We start from the raw sequence: 20585 nt of genomic DNA, 5'->3' as shown, positions 1-20585 counted from the left end.
GCCCATCCTGGGCGTCGCCATGTTGCGACCCTCCTGGGTGTCGCCATATTGCGACCAGAGCCACTCTAGCGCCTGGGGCAGAGGCCACAGAGCCATCCCCAGCGCCCGGGCCATCTTTTGCTCCAATGGAGCCTTGGCTGCGGGAGGGGAAGAGAGAGACAGAGAGGAAGGCGCGGCGGAGGGGTGGAGAAGCAAATGGGCGCTTCTCCTATGTGCCCTGGCCGGGAATCGAACCCGGGTCCTCCGCACGCTAGGCCAAACTAAAGGACTTTTGAAAGCACTCTTTTTATAGTGGCCATTGTTATTATTTTACCTACTGTGGTGTTTACCAGTTAGTAAAGTGCTCAATAAATGTTGAATTAATTGATCAATTTGAAATTAAAATTGGAATCTCAGTATGGATGACACCATGGGTATGGGACCTAGTTGTTTTGGTGGAGATGCCATTAGTTTTCATAGTCCGTTTTCATTACAGATGAGAAAGAGACAATTCTGTACTGCACATCTTCTGAGCTTAGCAGTCTCTTTTCTAAGTTTCTAAATATTTATATGAGGGGTTTTTTGTTGTTATTCTCTTTTGTTTTATGTCTTTCTTCAATAAACTTTCATTTTGCCTTTTTTTTCCCCTTAGCCTATACAAAGATGGCTTTAGGGGCACTTTCTATCTATGAAGTGACTTGAGCCATTGATCAGTCACTGAGGAGACCTAAAATGGAAAAGGTGAATCACTGAAAAGAAAAAAGGAGCTCCTCTTCCTTTCTATGTATAAAAGACATACATTTTTTTTCAATAGCGAGATAAAATTGGAATGTACTGGTTACTAAATTGCTAATTAGATGTCACACTTAATCATTGTTTCTCTGGGCTGGGTATTGAATATTTTCTAGATAGAATTAGTCTCTGGAATTTGATTATTGAAAAACTTGAAAACTCATTTTGGTGTAAATGTTTATTCTGTTACAATTGGTACTGATTTTTAGTATGAATTATTCAAGATTCACTTTGTCACTCACTTAATAAAATAAGCAAGTGTAATCTGTATGTAAATTATATCAAGATAACTAAAAATAAGGAGAAACAACTTCATAAATCTTAACGTAAAGTCTTTCACTGTTTCATTCAGGCACATTTTGCCTTGAAATCAGGATAAAGGATGTAATGAAACTATGTTATCAACAAATTCATTTTTTAAGATCAGCCAATTGAAAAGTTAAAGGCTGAACCTCCTTTTCATCATTTTGCAAGTAGAGAGTTCATACCTGACTTTTTAATTCTCTGAAAGAGTTAAATAATCTTTCAATAGTACTCCTGCTACTTTCTCACCCATAGAGATAACTCTGGTTTCTAAATTACTACCTGGTCATTGTGCAGATCCTACTTTGTGAGAGCTAACTGCTCACAGTGGCAAAGATTCTAAGTACTTACCTCCTACTCCCACCCTCACAATCACACACATAATCAGACCTTCAAAATCATTATCCAAGTTAACAATTTTCTTCTACCTTGAAACTTGTATAAACTTATCTGGTCTAATGATTCCTTTTTATGATGAATTATCATTTTTTCAGAAATAGCTCAAGGTGATTCTTCCACTTGGTAGTCCCTTTCTTCAAATAAAGTAGTCAGAGTCACCACCAGATTATTTCTTGAAATAGGGTCTTTAAGTTTAGCTTTCATTTGTTTACTTCTATTTATTTTTATTACAGTAAAGAAAAATATGTGTTTAATGTCTCTTTGCAGAAAGTGATTGGTACAGAATAGAAAACAGCAATCTCCTTGGTCAGGACTATTGACCCAGATTTATAGATTAATTGAATTAACATTTTTAAAGCTCTTTTGGCTTTGCTTCAGATACTTGGAATACACAGTTGAATAAGATAAAAATTCTGACATCTTAAGATTCTTTAAATTACCAAAAAAAAAAAAAAATGTATGGGACTTTTATGGCACTAAAAGGATGAAAAAGAAGAGGATATGGTTGGGAGGACCTTAAAGAAGAGATGACATCTAAGACATAAGAGAATCAGTTTAGGAGTAGGTGGAGAAGCAACAGGAGGTAGGAAAAGTGATGCAAAACTTAAAGACCTACTGAGTTCTAGGATCCTCTTAGTCATTTCTAAGGGTAGAGAGTGCTCTGTGGGGGAGAGACAGGTGAGGCAGTGGCAGAGGAGTCAGGGACCATTTAATGAAAGGTCTCATGGACCAGTGCCTTTTTATGATGTGCAAACCAATATTCATATGAATCCTGTTAAAATACAGACTCTAATTCAGTAAGTCAAGGGTAGGACTCAGTAGATGAGGTGATGCTGCCAAGTGTTGCTTATGCGCTGGTCTCCTAACCATACTTAGCAACAAGATTATAACTGTTCTGAAGAGTGTTGCCTTTTTCTGTGGGGCTGGAAGGAGTGATGTGACCAAACTTTCATTTAAGAAAACTACTTAGGTGTAGAAGAGGAGACAGTGATCATTATTAGGCTTTGCGAAGAAAAAGAATTGCAGAGGAGATGGAGGCTAGAGATACGCAGAAAGTAGAATGGAAAGCTGTTGGTTATTTGGCTGTGCAGGAGATTCATTGAGGAGGAGATAACTCCATGTTTCTAGGTTTAGAAATTGGCTAACTGGCAGGTAGTGTTTACAGAGTGAAGGGAGGAGAAGCTGGTTGATCTCGTGCCTGGGGGGAAATATGAGCATATGTGCTGGCTAGGACATTCCCAATGACTAAATTGTCATGTCTAAAAAGTAGTATGGACATCAAGGATTCAGTTGGTCAGCTTATTTCAACATTTATTGAGAGCCTGCTGTTCGCCAAGTTCTTTGCTAATAATGCTTAGCATCCTAGAAGGGGTGAAATGGGATGTCTTGCCCAAAGGATCTCACTGTTGCACGGGGGAGATAAAAGCAAGTGAGTAATTCCAGTGTAGTTTGATCCACACAATAATGAAGCTGGGAGTTCCAGCAGGATGCAGTGGATACGTTTAGAGTATGTGACAATGCAGCAGGGTGTGGAAGGTTGTAGAGGAATTCCACAAGCAGTGGGTACGTGAGTGAAGAGAAGAGATGGATATCCCAGATACCCAGAATGGGTAGTTACCTTTTAAGTGCAACTTGTAGATGGCAGGATGGGGAGAGAGGAGGCTGTAGGGAAAAGTAGGAGTCTGATCATAAGTCTTGACCACGTGTAGTCCCTTTACCTGTAGATAATGAGGGGAAGGGCACTTGAAGTGGTTTTGCATTTTATATTTTAGAGGAAACATTCTAGTATCAATGAATTGGAGACAGATAAAAGGTGGAACTTCAATCACAGGTGTACAAGTCTATGGTAGAGTGTTAAGTCCATAAAATTAAGCCTTGAACTCAAATTCTTCTAGGGCCAGGTGGGAGGAATATGGGAAGTGGTAGTGGTGGAAGGCTTAGAGAAGGGCAGGTTCTGTGGTGAAACGAAATGTAGCATATGTTCTCCTTTTACCTACCAAAGGACCCACATTCAAAAATTTGAATACCCTTAAATTGTTATTTCTGGTTAAACCTAAGGCAGTTGCAATGAAGACAAATAAAAAAGTGATTTGGAAGTTGACTTTCTAACTTGAGAGACTGGATGGTTGTATTACCTGCTACAGTAGGGAGGTGTCAGAGAAATCACACCCTTTTAGTGAAAAGTGAGGAGTTAGGTTTGGACATGTTGGATTTGAGATGCTAATGTAATGTCCAAGTAAAGATGGCTAGTGTACAGTTGTCAGAACTAGACTAGAGAATGAAGTTTGGAAAGCCCTCTATATAGTAGAGTGATGATTCTTAAAGAAAAACGGCATGGGACTGAGGATGGAAACCCAAGTTGTTTTTCTTTCTTTTTTCTTATTCAATGAGAGGAGGGGAGGCAGAGACAGACTCCCACATGAGCCCCAACCAGGATCCTCCTGTCAAACCCACTAGGGGGTGATGCCCTGCCCATCTGGGGCACTACTCCATTGCTCAGCAACTAATTTTTTTTTTATTAGCGCCTGAGGCAGAGGCCATGGAGCCTTTCTCAGCACCCCTAGCCATGGCTGTAGCAGGGGAAGAGAGAGGGAGGGAGAGGGGAAGAGAGAGAGAAGTGAGAGGGGGAGGGGTGGAAAAGCAGATGGTCACTTCTCCTGTGTGCCCTGACCAGGAATTGAACCTGGGACATCCACGTGCCAGGCTGACGCTCTACCACTGAGCCAACCAGCCAGGGCCACCAAGTTCAAAAATTCAACAATGGCCAGTGAGAGGACCAACAGAGGATTTACTTCATGGTAAAGTAAGTCTGGTTATTTGACTACGCTAGAGACAGGAATCCGCGTTTCAGAAGATTGTTCAGTTGTGGCAGTTGCCACAAGAGGTGCAGAACAAAGAATTCAGTCATTCAAGTTTGTTATGGAGTAGCCACTAGCAAAGTTTCCCAGAACACTTTGAGGGGGGCCAGAACCCAGAAAACGGAGTTAGGGGTGACTGGGAGGTGAGAAAGCCCAGACAGTTATTTTCCTTCAGAAAAACTTGCTCTGGTTTTGCTGTTTTTAGAAGACACATTCTCAGAACTTAAGTTCATGACTGAATGACCTAATTATTGGCTGCCTATCAGAAAATAGTTGTAGGTGGAATAAACTAATTTTATTAGAAATATGCTGACAGAAATTCTAAGAAGGTAAAGGTAGATGTGATTATTTTTAAACTGAAAAGCTTCTAAAACAAAGCTAATTTAGAAAGTAAGTTTTTATATTTATAAGCTTATTTATTCATCTATCCCCCTTAAATTTATAGTAATCTTTGTGAAACTCCAAGGAAATGTTTCCTACACATTTCAGGTTGAAAAAGAAAAGACTACATTTATTTATTTTTTGTCTTATACATGCTTTAAACATTCTAAAAATTATTTGACCACAAGAAAACATTTATTTTTGGGACTTAAAAACAGGTTTAAACATTGAAGTACTTTTAGTTTTACCTCCTAGACCTTTTTTTTTTTTAAATAGACTTGTTATTCATAGTCTTTGCAATGCTGCCCTCTAGTGATAGCTTTGCCAAATGCATTAACTTGTTGAAAAGTCTGTTCAATCTCTTCACTCCATGGGTCCTTTGCCACAGAATGTATTACTTGGTGTCCTCTTTTGTTACATCTAAGTTGATGAGTGTGTGTGTATGTGTTTTATAGCCAATTAGACTTTTTATTCTCCTTTAATAGGTTTAAGGAAAGATCAGGAACTTTGGAGCCAAAAAATGTGGGTGTGAATTCTTAAATGTTCACTTATCAGACTGCACACAGGGCAAGAGTTGTCTTGAGGAGTGAATGATAAAGCCTTTTTAAGGCACCTGACGCAGTGGAGACTAGGCATTCGATGTGTTCCAGCTCACTCTTCCCACCCTCTTCTCCCTACCCTTACTTACCAAGCTAGAGGTCAGTTCTCTCCCCACCCCCACCTCTAACTGTGCATCTCACTATATTGTAATTTCCTGTTTAATTGTCCATGTTATGTAAATTCTAGAGGCCAGGGGTCATGTTTGGCTTGTGCAAGTTTGTATTTAGTATTTATCACATACTCCAGTACATACAGGATCTTCATTAGATATTTGTTGAATGACTAGGTGAATTAATGATTGAAAAGTAGATACCACTTCTTAATAGGAATCCTGGAGTGTATTACAGAAGTTTCTCTGGCATTATACAGCTTGCAAATGGATACTATGTGACATAATTAGATTTTAATGCTGGCCTTTTATAGAAGTATTTGTTTGATAAGTTTTTGAATTGTTTTTGTTGTTTTGGCCTTTTCAAGTTTTTGATAATATGATAACTTGTGTTTTACTTAAAAGTTGTCAATTTCATCTAGTTCAAAATATTTATTAGCTAATAGCTGTACATAGTTATTTTCTTATAAAATTTGATCTTTTTCATATCCAATTAAAGTCCTTTTATCGTTACCAATTTTGTCTTATTTCTTGCCTTATTTTAAAATATTTAATTAGATTAGAGATGCGTGTTTTTTATTGATTTTTATTGATTTTAGAGAGAAAGAGGAAGGGGGAGAGAGAGAGAAAACTCATTCAGTGGTTGATTCTTCTATGTCCCCTGATCAGGGATCAAACTTTCAAATTCTTCTATTTTTCTAGTCTCTGAAAAAATATATAATTTTATCTCTGTTTTCTCTTGTAAGTTTTTATAATGATTTATTGATCCCATTATATTTTTGTGAAAGCATTTATTACTGTAAATTTGTTTCTAATTATATCTTTGAGCAAGTCTCATATTGTTTGATATATACTGGTTTTGTTATTTTCTATGTCCAATAAATGCAGCTGTGATTTCCTCCTTGACATAACAGTTATTTAGGCAGGTGTTTTAAAATTATGAAATGTGTGGGTTTAAAATATTAATTTCTAGTTTTATTATATTGTGATCAAGGACTAGGCACTTGCAATTTCTACTTTGTGAGACTTTGTTCTTGTGATACGTGTTAAATCAATATTTAAAATGTTCCCTAGGCACTGAAAAGGAAGGTCAGTTCTCTGTAGGGTTTATGGTTCTATATATTTATTTATAGGCTTTATTACATATATTCCAACACCTCTTATATTTTGACTGCTTCAACTGTCATATACTTATGAGAATTATATTAAAGTTTTGCATTACTGTTGTGTGTTTGTCATTTTTCTCATTGTTTCCAACATATTTCATTGCTATGTAACTTAATGCTTAAAAGTTCATGATTGATATCTTCATAGTGGTTTTATTTTTCATCAATTAAAAATACTCTTTTAAATAAATATTGCTGGTCCTTTGGATATCCAAATGGGGAAAAAATGAAACTTGATCTCTGCTTCCCACTATGCATATTTAATTGAAGATCTAAGTGTGCAAAGTAAAATAATAGTTTCTAGAGGACAGTATAAGACAGTATCTTTATTACCTTAACGTCGGAAAATATTTTTTAAATAGGACACAACACTTAGTAACATAAAGGAGAGGATTAAAAAACAAGACCAAGTTAATATCAGTTGACAAGTTACAAGGTCATCAAAAGATACCAATAAAAGATAAAAAGTAAACTGACGGACAAGAAAAGATACTTACTATACCTATACCTAACAAAGGGCTTGTATGCATATTAGGTAAAGAAATCCTCTAAATCGATGTGAAAAAGACAGGACAACCCAAAAGGAAAATGGGAAAGAGACTTGAATAGGCATTTCACAAAGGATATTTCAATGACTAGTAAATATGTAAAAACTGCTCAACTTCTTTACCAGGGAAACACTAATTCCTGCAAACACTCACCAGAATGGTTAAAATTGAAGATTGACAATACCAAGAGTCAGAATGTGAAGAGCAATGAAATTCACTGCTACTTGGAGTATGAATTGGGAAAATCACTTTTGAAAACTGGCAGCACATACTAAAGCTCTGTGTACACAGATACAGTATATAGATATGTAGGTACCTATAGATCCCTGCAATTTCAGTAGGAATTGTGGCTGATAATCACCAAATGACAAGTATAGTCACATTCAAAGCAGCATTACTTATGTTAGCTTAAACCTGGAAACAATGTTCAGCAGATGGAAATAAATCAATCCAATATTATACAGTAAAGAGTAGAGAAATGAAAATGCACAAATTACAGCTTCATATAATAACAAAGGAATTACACAAATAATAGTTTATCGAAAGAAAACAAGCATAAAAGAATACATATTGTATATTATTTTTTATATATAAAATTCAAAAGCAGTCAAGATTAACCTAGGCATTTTGACCTCAAGTTAATGATTACTTTTGTGGAGTAGGATGGAATAATTATTGGAAAGTGGTATTGGGGGATTTCTAGGTGTGAGTAATGTTCTATTTCTTCACATGTGTGGTGGTTACATGAGTATGTTGACTTTTGAAATAACTCAGTGAGTTGTATAATTATTATTTGTGAGCTCTTTTGCTACTTCGATAAACACATTCAAATTATAGGAAATCAAAATGTTGCTTTAGTACAAAGATACTAAATTAATAGTACAAATTCAATACAAGTTAACCACACTTGTATCACCTACTGAAATGTCAGTAACATCCAGTCATTTGCCTGGATGGTCTTACATTATCCCTGCTCTTCCTCAGTCCTGCTGTGTATTACAGGGTACAGTCAGACAAAACAAACCAAAAGAAAACTTTGTTTTATGAATTCTATTCTGAATTTGTTTTTATCTTCATTTCCCAGTTATATCTTTTTTCTTTTATTTTCATTATCAAATTAAGTTTTTATCTTTCATAAGGGAATTTTTATTCATTTTCATGTTTTTTTTCATTTTTATGCTTTATTGCTGTTGTTAACAGACTGTTTTCTTTGTGTAAGAGATTAAACTTAATTTTGCTGAAAATTACCTCTGCATTTTCTGAATGTTTGATTCTATATTTTTCTAGTTGTCAGTATCAAGAATAAATGAAACCATAAAAATCCTAGAAGAATATATAGGCATCAAAATCTTGGACATTTCTCTTAGCAATATTTTCCTGATCTATCATCTTCAGCAAAGGAAACAAAAGAAAAACAAATGGGATCATATCAAACTGAAAAGTTTTTGCACAGCAAAGGAAACCATCAATAACATGAAAAGACAATCCACTGAATGAGCGGACATATTTACCAGTACTTCTGAGAAAGGCTTAATATCCAAAATTTATAAGGAACTTATAAAACTCAACACCAAAAAAACCAAACAGTTCAATTTAAAAATCGGCAAAGGACTGGAATAGATACTTCTCCAAAGAAAGCATACTGATGGCCAATAGGCATATGAAAAGATGCTCCAAGTCATCACCAGAGAAATACAAATTAAAACCACAATGAGGTATCACCTCACACCTGTCAGAATGGAGATCATCAGTACATCAACAAACAAATTTTGATAAAGATGTGGAGAAAAGGGAATCCTTGTGCACTGTTGGTGGGAAAGTGGTATGCAGTTACCTCAAAAAATTAAAAATGCAACTGCCTTATGACCCAGTCATTCTAGGTCTGGGAAGTTAGCCTAAAAATTCCTGAAACACTAATTCAAAAGAATATATGTTAATTGCAGCGTTATTTATAATAGCCAAGATTTAGAAGCAGCCCAAGTGCCCATCAGTAGATAAGTGGATAAAAAAGATGGTATATTTACACAATGGAATGCTACGCAGCCATAAAAAAGGCGAAATCTTACCTTTTGCGGCAGCATGGATGGACCTGCAGAGCATTAAGTGAGCTAAGTGAAATAAGCCAGTCAGAGAAGGATTGGTAGCATGTGATTTCACTTACATGTATAATCAAACAAACAAAATAGAAACAGACTCATAGATACAAAGAACAGACTGACAGCTGTCAGGATGGGAGTTAGGGGGCTGGGTAAAAAAGGTGAAAGGATTAAGCGAAGGAAAATACAGACACAGAGCAGTATGGGGATTACAAGAGGGAAAGGGGGCTGATGGGAGCTAGAATAAAGGGGGAATAAATGGTGATGGAAAGAGACTTGGAGTGGTGAACACAATACAATATACAGATAACCTATTATAGAATTGTATACCTGAAACAATTTTTTAAACTAATGTCACTCCAATAAATTTGATAAATTAAAAAATCAGTTAAAATGATTAAATATTTTTAATATTTTGTATTTTAATCTCAAGTTAATCATGAGACTTACACTATTTGAAAACCATATTTATAATCATTAATATGTGTACCTAAAAATTTATTGAGCACCTATTAAGTACTAGGCAAATAACAATATGAATGAAAAAGATAGGGCCCCTGATTTCATCAAACTTTACATTCTTTAGGGAAGATGGTCCATAAATAGGTAAATAAGTAATATATATTTTGAAGAATATATGAAGGGAATAAACTGGCTGAAGTGATAATGACTGACTTACTGGAATCGATCTTATGTTAGGTTATGTACAGAGAAGGCCTTTTGGAAACAATGATATTTTGGTTGAGACTTGAAGAACAAGAAAGAACATAGGCCTGAGTTAAGAGCAGTCTTGGCTGAGGGTAGCTAATACCCTGATGAAATAAATAATTTTATCTTTTAAAAAAACTTTTATTCAACATTACCTTCTATCTTCTGTCAGGCATTGTACTAAGTATAGTCATGAACAGGCAAAGTTTCTGCTTTCAAAGCATTTACCTTTTTCCTAGAGCAGACAAATAGATCACTAAACAAGTTCAGACTGTGGTAAATGCTATGAAGAAGATAAAATGGGTAAGATACTGAATGAGGAGAGGGACCATTTTAAGATAGGAAAGTTTTTCTAAGGAGATGATGCCTGAATTAATAACTCAACAATAGAAAGGTCTAGTCTTATGAAAATCTAGAAGAGCATATAGGGCAGGGTTTTTGTTGGGTTGGAGCAAAGTTATTGGGAGGAAAATAACGAGTTGAATTGTATGGGACCTTGCACACTCTGATAAGGAGCTCACACTTCTTTCAAATACAGTGGAAGATCCCCAAGTACAGTGCCTCAAACAAAATAGAAGTGTCTCTCTCATGTAACAACTTAGTCCAGAGTTGATAGCTAACTGTTCTACATAGAACCTGGCTCTTCTTGTCTTGGTTTTTAACCATCTATCAGTGTTTCCCTTGTCTATGTGGTCCAAATCGCATTACCATCCACATGTCCACATCTCTTAACTTTGTCAAGAGGGAATATAGAATTGCAACTTTTAAAGTATAGCTTTCACTTTTATTTCATTAGTCACCATTTAGTCCCATAGCCAACCATAGTAACCTGGAGGTTTGAAAGTATAGTCCCTAGCTAGTTGGCCTGTACTTTGTTAAAAGTTGTGTATAGGTATGGGTTATTACTAAAGAGAAGAAATTGATAATAGATGACAATTAGTCATTTCTGTCACAAAGTGATTGAAGTGTTTTTAACAGTGGAGTGAACATTCATTTTTAAAAAGATTACTCTGGTTGCTAAGATAAATACTTGGAAGGTGGAGAAGATAACAAATGAAAATGGGGAGTGGTTTGTGATGACGTGAACTGGGTGGAGGCGAGGGACATGGAGAGAAGTAGGTGGGTTTGAGATATATTTTAGGAGGAGAAGGATTTGCTGCTAAAGGCGAGATCTTGGGACATGTGGGTGAGAGATGACCAGTTTGGGAGCCATTACTCCAGAGAGAGTGACCAACACAAAAGTTAGGAGAGACACACTAGGGGGCTTTTTATTTGTTGGTGTTTTAATTCTTAAGCTGGGTGGTGGGCTCTTGGCTATTTATTTTAAAAAGTGCTTTACTTTAAAAAGTTTGTATTAATATATCATCTCTTGTATACTTTACTTAAATTTTTATTTAAAAAAAGAACAAACCCTGAACAATGAGGGAATGAATATGAAGTAAAGTTCTGGAGAAAGTGAGCAGGGAAAACACTTAGAGAAATTTTGCTGTGATGCAGATCTGAGAAAGAATGAGACTAATGATTGAAGAGCTTGATAAGATTGTGAGCTACAGGCTATAGGGCACTTATTAGAGATTGAGATGTTAGACAGTAGAATTTTGGAAATGGCACATATAGTGGAAATGGAATTGCGACATGAGGTAGAGTAGAAAGAAGATTGTTACAAGTGAGAAGACCGAGGAATCAAAAGGCCAAGTGGATGTTGATGTCACTGAGAATGATATTAGGAGTAGAATGGAAAGAGACATTGAGCTAGGAGGAAGGTCTGCAGGGACTGGAGGATCAAGGGTCACTCCAGTGAAGAAAAGAGCATAGTCACTCTCAGGAGGGGCTGAAGGGAGAAGGAACAAATAGTTTGGGTGTGGGAGTGGGAAGCACTTCCTATACCTCCTAGCCTTGAGGAACATGTGGTTAGAGTTCAAACAAATGAACCAACCAGACAATCTCCATTGCAAATGAATTGCTGTTGTTAGAGGACAGCTAAGTTTCAGTGGTATCCAGAAAGTCAAGGACACATTCAGCAACTTGGCTAAGGATGTAGTTGATATTTCTGATCTCTGAGCAGGAGTTCCAGAAGATATGCACCATGGGAATATTTGAGTCCTGGGTTAGAGGATGGGGGGCAGTGTAATTATCCATGTACTCAGGAGAAGAATCAGCATGTTTTTCTTTAAACGGTTTCAGTGCCTAAAAACAGCCCACTTCTACCATGGGGTTCTTCCTCTTGATTAATGCGATGTACTTATAGACTAGCTTTATCCTTTCTTTTAGTAGTTTTTAGGATGTGTACAGGGGTTGTACACTTGTGGAGTCTTTTATATCTTATTAGCTAATGAATTCATTGCATACAGCCTTTGTTCTTGAAAATTCAATAACCCTTGTTTCACTGATTCTAATATATATTTGAATTGGTTGACAGATTTTTAACTATTCAAGAAAGACTTACATTCATAGGTGTCTTGAATCTTAATATAGCCATGAAAATATTATTATCATTTGGCAATTCTTATAAATAAAATTTGACTAAAAAGAAAGAGGGGAAATTGTGTACTTTGCATGCTTCAATTTCCTTAAAGCTATCACATTGGTGTTTCGGCTCATTTATAAAATTTAGGTGCACCATGGAAGTATGAATATGCACTCTCACACTGAAAAAGGTTGCTACATTTAAAAATTTTTTTCTTCAAAATAAGCTTTCTGATAATTATGCCTGTTAATACACTATTGATTACATGTTTTAGAAGATTCCATGGAAAGAAGTTGGATTCTTTCTATTTCAACTTTTATTAGTTACTGGAGTTGTCAGGTTTTTCAAGTTCTTTTTAAAAATTACATGTATGTATATGAAAAGACTTAAAAGTAATCTATAATAGACTTTGTCAAGATAACCTATAAAATAATACACTTTTAAGGTTGAATTTTGTTATATGCTTCTTTTCTCTTTAGGGCTGACACTTCTAGTACAAGTTGGTGATTGTGCAAATGTGCATATAACTGTACTTATTGGTACTGAAGGAAAAGGTTGAGAGGGTGCTGGCCCAGAGTTTCAGGATATTTACTTTTTTAAAATAGCCTACAATTGCAGATTTTATAATTTTTCTTAAATTCTGAAGATTTATGACCTGAAAAGTAGCCATCGTGTACAGTTATGAAATTTATCATTACCCTCATATGAAACATAGGTAGGAGTTATATATCCTGCCAGGCTTGTGACAGGAGCACACTGTGAGACAGTAACTTAACAACTTTTACTTTTTATGAATGTTATGTGTAGTTTTTAAAAGTCTGTTGGGCTTCCAGTACTATTTTAAAAATTGTATCAGCCCTGGCCAGTGGCTCAGTGGATAAAGCGTTGGCCCTATAAATGGACATCCTGGGTTTGATTCCTGGTCAGGGCACATAGGAGAAACAACCATCTGCTTCTCTCCCCCTCTCCCTTCCCTCTTTTCTCCCTCTTCCTTTCCCGCAGCCAGTGGCTCAGTTGGTTCCAGCATGGCCCCAGGTTCTGAGGGTAGCTTTGTCAGAGTGTATCAGCCTCAGGCATTAAAAAATAGTTCGGTACTTGGGCATCGGCCCCTAATGAGGTTGCTTGGTGGACCCTGGTCGGGCACATGTGGGACCAGGGTGTTAATGTATATTTGACAAAAATTTCTTTTGTTGTTACTATAGCATTGTATTGTATTTCTGCCTCATAAAATAGATCAGTATCTCTAAGTTGATTTATTGATTTGTAAAAAAGAGATGAAATTGTAACAATAGTAACATAAATGACAGAACTCAGAATAAATGTAAATCATAGAGTATCCATGTAAACAGAGGATGAATTGGGGCATATGAATCTGTAAGTTTGATGATTTTTCATAAAAAAAGAGAAAATGTGAATAGAAGATACATGATTAATATCTACAGATTTGATTTTATTACATAGTTGTCTAATCCCTGGTCTGTGGTATGTTATCAAACTTGGCCAAAAAGAAGCAGAAAACTACAGAGGCTTTTGAAATAGTTTCAAAGTATGGTAACCACTCTGGTAAATCAGTTACATTTTGTCTAAGGCAAAAGCAGAAAATGATTTTTAGGGGGGGTGAAATTGCTATGTTTTGCAACTAAAGGGACAGATAGGACCTAGTCAATGGACACCTCATTTAGAGTTAGACTCTTTGAAATAAAAATAAGTAAATGAGAGCCTGCATAGCTTGTTGGTTAAGAGCAGGGACTGGCCCAGCAGTCCTTACCAGCTGTGTGTACTTGGTCAAACCACCTTACTTCTGTATGCCTCAGCTTCCTTATCTACCTAGAGGGAACACTAGTAATACGCACTCATATAGGCTTGTTATGTGGATTAGAGGAGCTAATATTTGTAAGCATCTGGCACATAGTTAATGTTGTACAAGTATTAGTTAAATAAACAAACTAGAACTAAAAAATGTCTATTAGAGGGAATGTTTCCATTAAGATGAGATTATGACTCACAAATATAAAATGAACATTTGTCAACCATTATATATATTTAACTCTGGTTCAAAGGAGAGTTTAAAGGACCGCACATTTACAGGCAATAAGGAACTCTGAAATGAAATTTACAAATAAATGCAAATAGTCCACAGGACAGTATCAGTTCCATTCAGGGAAACATAATTTATTTGCATGTCCATGGACAAGAATCATTTTCATTATTATTTGTTTTCTACAATTTGCAGAAATGTAAAATAGCTCATAGCCTGTGAAAAAGGCAAAGCTCATGCTGATGGGTAAGCTAGACCGGGCACCACTGATCTTTTTTCCCTTATATCTTTCAACCTTTTTCTGACGAGTCAAAAACTATTACAACTATTCAAAAGCCCATGCAAAGTTAATTACATGTGTTCTCAGAGTAGGAAGTAGTAAGAATAATTACTTTTTAAAATATTGCTTTTGAATGTCACATGATATCAACAAATACTCTCTATTTTAATAAACTTTAGTTAGATTTCTGTAAGCCCTTTCCTTGCAAGACCTGCATAGCCCAATTTTAGCAAAAATTCTGCTAAGTCAGTTGGGATAGGATTTTTTTACTCTGGCTATCTGATCATCTATATCTGATCATCTTCTATATCTGATCTTAGAAGCCTTTCTTTCACTACTGACTGGAGATTCGTTAAGTAGGGCTCCCGAGGCAGTGCCCTGGATGACAGTCAGTTGAAGCACAGTAGGGACAGATTTTTAATCTTAAAATTCTAAGTATATCCTCTGAAGCTGAGTCAGAGTCCCGACTTTTTGTTTGAAAGGTACTTAACTGGCCTGGGAGTCTTTCTTCCTAGCTCTTCGTTTCAAGTGGAAATTCACTCCAGGGCTGGAAAGCTTCTTCCTGGCTCTTTTAAATTCTCTTTTCTGTTTATTTGATCCTGCTTCTCCCACGGAACATGTCAGTCCACTGAAACCCCCTCCTCAAGACCCTGCTCTGCCAACACTATCTACTGCCTTTCTTGTTGGCATGACTTCATTCAAAATAATTAAAACTTCATTGGCTTCTCTGGGAAATTTAAGATCTTCCCAAACTGATTCCTCTAAGAACTCTTTCTTCCCATTAATTCCAACCTCCTTCTTCTTACCATTTCTCTTTAGTTTCCTTGAATCCTTTACCTCCTTCAACCTCTGCCTTCTGTGCAAGACTTTCCTTCCCCACTTTAGTTCCTCAGCTCCCCTAAAATCACTCCCCTACAATCCCCTTCACACCCCTCCCCTGCAAAGCAACTACTTGAGGCTGATGAGGAATAAAAGTTAATTGTAAACAGACTGGGTGTTTTATCCACAGATAAGCCTTAAAGTCATCCAGACAGCTGCTCTATGTGTCCGAGTCAGTTTCTCATTTAAAATTTAGTCCACAGCCTCCTTAGGTTTACATATCAAGGCAAATGAAAAATCTTGTCTTCTCTATAGAAGTATATTAATATACTCTGATATACAATAATATATTAGTTTCAGGTGTACAACATAATGATTAGACACAAGTAATTGATAAGTCTAGTACCCATCTGATACTATACATAGTTATTACAATATTAACAATATTCTTTATGATATACTTTACATCCCCCTGAATATTTTTATTTATTTGTTTATTTATTTATATATTTTAAAAGACTTTATTTATTCATTTTTAGAGAGGAGAGAGAGAGAAAGAGAATAAGAGAGGAGAGAGAGAGAAGGGGGGAGAAGCAGGAAACATCAACTCCCAAATGTGCCTTGACCAGGGAAGCCAGGGTTTTGAACTGGCGACCTCAGTGTTCCAGGTCGACGTTTTATCCACTGCGCCATCACAGGTCAGGCCTCCATGACTATATTTATAATTGGCAATTTGCCTTTAATTCTTTTCACTTTTTTCACCCATTCTCCCCAACCTCCCCTTCCATCTGGTGACCATCTATTGTCCTCTATGAGTTTTTGTTTTGCTGGTTTATTTATTTTGTATTTAGATTCCACTCATAAGTGAAGTAATATGGTATTTGTCTTTCTCTGACTTATTTCATTTAGCATAATACCTTTTAGGCCCATCCATGTTCTTGCAAACGGTAAGATTTCATTCTTTATTTTAAGCTCAGTAATATTTCAAAGTATAGATATATATCACATCTTTTGTCTATTTTAAGAGTGTAAAAAGATTTTTGTCACCTTTAAAATAATCTGCCTAAGCAACAAAGATTCTATATCCTATCAAAATAACTTCCTGTGTTTTATGTTGTCTTTATCATGTCTGTTTAGGAGAACTTAAGTATTGTTTCACAGTAATCTGTGATCCTATTTAATCAAGTATCTAAACCTTTTAAAATTTTTGACAACTTCCTCAAATCAAATTCTACATGAAATTTTTATTTCAAACTGAGATTGATATTTTCCAGAGGGACCATGGAAAATCTCAAAGCATTTGTTCTTTTACTTTCTAAAAAACAAATGTTAAAAATAATTGTTTGCTAAATTAAATTGCATGGAAAACATTGTCAAATAATAAGTGACGCTTAATCTTTCTGAGGTTGTGTTTGTATAGGTAAATATTATTAATATAATATATATATATATTTGAAAGTTATATGAAGTTAATAGAAATTTGCCAGAACCCTTTTTGTCTATGAAGAAATACTTTTCGAATTAAATGAAAATAGAAGATGGATTAGGAATCCTTGACTCTTTTTCCCAAGTTGAAACAACTTTCACTACCATTTGTGATACTTATCAATTTAATGCCTGATGAAGTTTTGAAGCTCAGCATCAGCAAGAAATCTTTATAATTTCTAGTTTCAAATAGTCCAAATACCCACAAATTTTTGAAAAAGCCACAAAATATTTGTTGTCATCTACCAATCTGTAATTTGGAAACAAGACTTTCTAATTTGGTAAAAGGAATAATAATAGAAACTGATTGTATGTGGAATTCAAAGTTTTTGGCTCAACAAAGGAGCAGTCACTGGCAGCTTGGTAAGAGCACAAAAAATTTAATCTCCTTTACTGATAAGAAGTAATAATAATAATAATAAATATATTGATATTTGATTGAGAACAACTTTTTCTTTGTCTTTGGGGGCCCAAAGAAAATTTAAATGACTTGTAACCTATCGCCTCTAACCACTCAGATACCTAAAAATTGCAAACTCATTTGAGAGCATCATTGTGAATTAATAACATTATTCTTCTTATTGAATCATAAATACTTTAAAAAGTTGAAGTTTATGAATCAGCTTTCTTAGAGATATTAAAAAACTTTTTATGCATAGCATTTTAATGTATTTAAAAGTTTTATAGTTTTGTTTAGTATGTTTTAACATTACTATTTGTGAAAAATAAATGAAAATTTAAGTCATAGTATTTCTCTAAAATATTAAAAAATGGCCCTGGCTGGTTGGCTCAGTGGTAGAGCATCAACCCTGAGTGTCAAAGTCCCAGATCAGGACACACAGGAGAGGTGACTATCTGCTTCACCTCTCCCCCTTTTCTCTTTTTTCTTTCTTCCTCTCCCGCAATCATGGCTCAACTGATTTGAACATGTTGGCCTTGGGCACTTTGGATGGCTCCATGGAGCCTCCACCTCAGGTGCTAAAAATAGCTCAGTTGGGGCAGCCTCAGGTGGGCAGAGTATTGGCCCCAGAAGGGGGTTGCCGGGTGGATCCCAGTTGGGGTGAATGCAGGAATCTGTCTCTGTATCTCCACTACTCTCATGAAATACACACACACACACACACACACACGTCAGATTTTAGAATGTAATGTTTGGCTTGTTTTAATTATACCAGCTTGCTGGTTGTTGTGTGCAGGACAGAACTATTTCTCTTTTAAATCTAGCAGTGACCTCTAGAGTAAAAGGTTAGTACATTTGTTAAGAAACAAGTAGTTTCACACATTCAAATATTTTTCATCCATGTCATTCTGAGGGACAGCTTGTTAGAAGTAGCAAAGAATTGAACCTAAATGTTTTTGTTCTGAGTAAATATCCTCTTCAAACATGCCTTTCAGGTAACTGTAAAAAAAGAAATAACCTTATTCACTGGGAACATTTATTTTATCTTGATATTTGCACATCATGTTCTTATTTCCTTGTGAAGCTGATGTTGCATAATTTTATTTTAAAATTGGTATTTTAATAATAATGATAATTATTGAATTTTTTGTTGACCATTATAACATACCTACATTTATTGAGTGCTTATTATATATGTGACAATACATTTATATTTTATATTTAGGAATACACAATATGTAGAGTAGAAGCCACACCCCTGGTACTTACACATTTATTTCCACTTGTCTAATGTCTCAGAGTGTGACTCATGTTGTTTTTTTTTAATCAAAATTGTCTTTATTTTTTCCTTTTGTATTTTTCTGAAGTTGGAAATGGTGAAGCAGTCAGACAGACTCCTGCATGCGCCCAACCAGGATCCACCCAGCATGCCCACCAGGGGGTGATGCTCCGCCCATCTGGGGCTGCTCTGTTTCAACCAGAGCCATTCTAGCACCTCAGGCAGAGGCCATGGAGCCATCCTCAGCGCCCGGGCCAACTTTGCTCCAATGGAGCCTTGGCTGTGGGAGGGGAGGAGAGAGACAGAGAGGAAGGAGAGGGGGAGGGGTGGAGAAGCAGATGGGCACCTCTCCTGTGTGCCCTTGCCAAGAATCGAACCTGGGACTCCTGCATGCCAGGCTGATGCTCTACCACTGAGCCAACTGGCCAGGGCCAGTCAAAATTGTCTTTTTTAAGTTATAAATTAATTAAGAATATTACTATTAATATATATTGGTTTTTTATTACAGAAGAAAATACTCAGGAAACATCACAAGTGAAGAAAAATTTGAGTGAAAAAGTTTCTCTCTATAGAGGTGACATCACATTGCTAGAGGTAGATGCGATAGTCAATGCGGGTGAGTAGTTGATTCTTTGTGATGTATTTGTTATACAAGTATTTCTTATTTAAAAATATTTTTTATAAACAGAAATGTAAGTATTTTAGAAGATATTGTTTCTGGTATAGAAATGTTTTTTCTATTTCCCTTCTTGATTAAAAACATTGAGGATTTGTTTTTGTGTGTGTGCCATAGTTAATATGTTCTTATCCATACCAAGTTGAGACTAGGGTATTAGACCAATGGAAAAGTGACAGGTTGTTACAGCAGTTCTTTGGAAAGAAATTTAGTAGCTATATTAATGTTGGTAATATGCTTCAGGTAACCATTGGCTAATATCAAAAGAAGGTTATCAAGCTTTTTTATTTAGAATAGGTTATAAAGAGATGATTGAATTGTACCAGAAAAAATAAAATATAAATATCCTTTTTCTGTAATTTTTAAACCTCAGTTGTTTGGTTTCAACTTTTCATGTTAGTTATGAAATGCTTTATTTTAATAATTAAGTAACTTTTATGTTTGAACATGGTAAAATAGTAGTGTTATTTATGGTCATCTGAATCTTATATATTTTACTATGTGGCTGTATATCAAGAAATTTGAAATAGTTGTGATTCTATGAGAATAAACATTGATTTTGTTAAGATAGATTATTTTGATAAGGGGAAAAGGACTATTGCAATTAGAAAAAGAATATTGCAATAGGAAGAACTACTTTAGTTATGAGATCTATAAGCATTGCAAAGGTCAAGCAAAATAGGGTTTTTCTTTTATAGAGAAGAGTAAATAGGTTAGAAAGTATTGGATGTGGTTCACTAGGATGACTGGTTGGTGTGATCAGACAGTTGATGCGGGAATAATTTTCCCCCCGAGGTCAACTGATTCTTGAGAGGGGTCATTAAGGACGGGGAGGGGGTACTCATTGTCGTTCTCAAGGATGAGGCAAAGCTTAGAGTCTTAGAAGTAGGAGGGAAACCTGACTAAAATTTAATCAAGCCTAGTCATTGACCAACCAGAACGGGTGATGGGGACAAATAGTTCTTAATCATTTGTGAGTCAAAGAATGGAAATTTGTAGGGTCTGTGCCTTGGCTTTGACACAGATTACAAGGGGATATCCATGAGTCTTATTAAAGTCATATAGGGAAGAGTGATGGAGGTTAATTTCTTGAATGTTCCTGTTTCCCAGAGGTACAAGATTCAGGTAAAGTTCAAGTTTCTCTTTAGGTTCTACCTGGTGATGACTAAATTCAAACAGGATAGTAAGAACCTGCCTCAGTA

At 35.8% G+C, this 20585-nt stretch overlaps 1 protein-coding gene across 4 annotated transcripts in view; it reads left to right on the top strand.

Annotated features, from left to right (window-relative positions):
* Nucleotides 1-20585, top strand: part of MACROD2 (mono-ADP ribosylhydrolase 2) — a 2105833-nt gene that overhangs the window by 61343 nt on the left and 2023905 nt on the right. For all 4 annotated transcript variants that reach the window (XM_066237024.1, XM_066237025.1, XM_066237023.1 and 1 more), the window contains exon 3: nucleotides 19216-19323. In XM_066237024.1, the coding sequence (XP_066093121.1) occupies nucleotides 19216-19323 (108 nt within the window). The remainder of the gene's footprint in view (nucleotides 1-19215; nucleotides 19324-20585) is intronic.

Source organism: Saccopteryx bilineata, chromosome 6 (assembly GCF_036850765.1).
Source record: "Saccopteryx bilineata isolate mSacBil1 chromosome 6, mSacBil1_pri_phased_curated, whole genome shotgun sequence".
NCBI lineage: Eukaryota > Metazoa > Chordata > Mammalia > Chiroptera > Emballonuridae > Saccopteryx > Saccopteryx bilineata.
The sequence above is the reverse complement of the archived record's forward strand: the minus strand, read 5'-3'. Positions and strand labels throughout refer to the sequence as shown.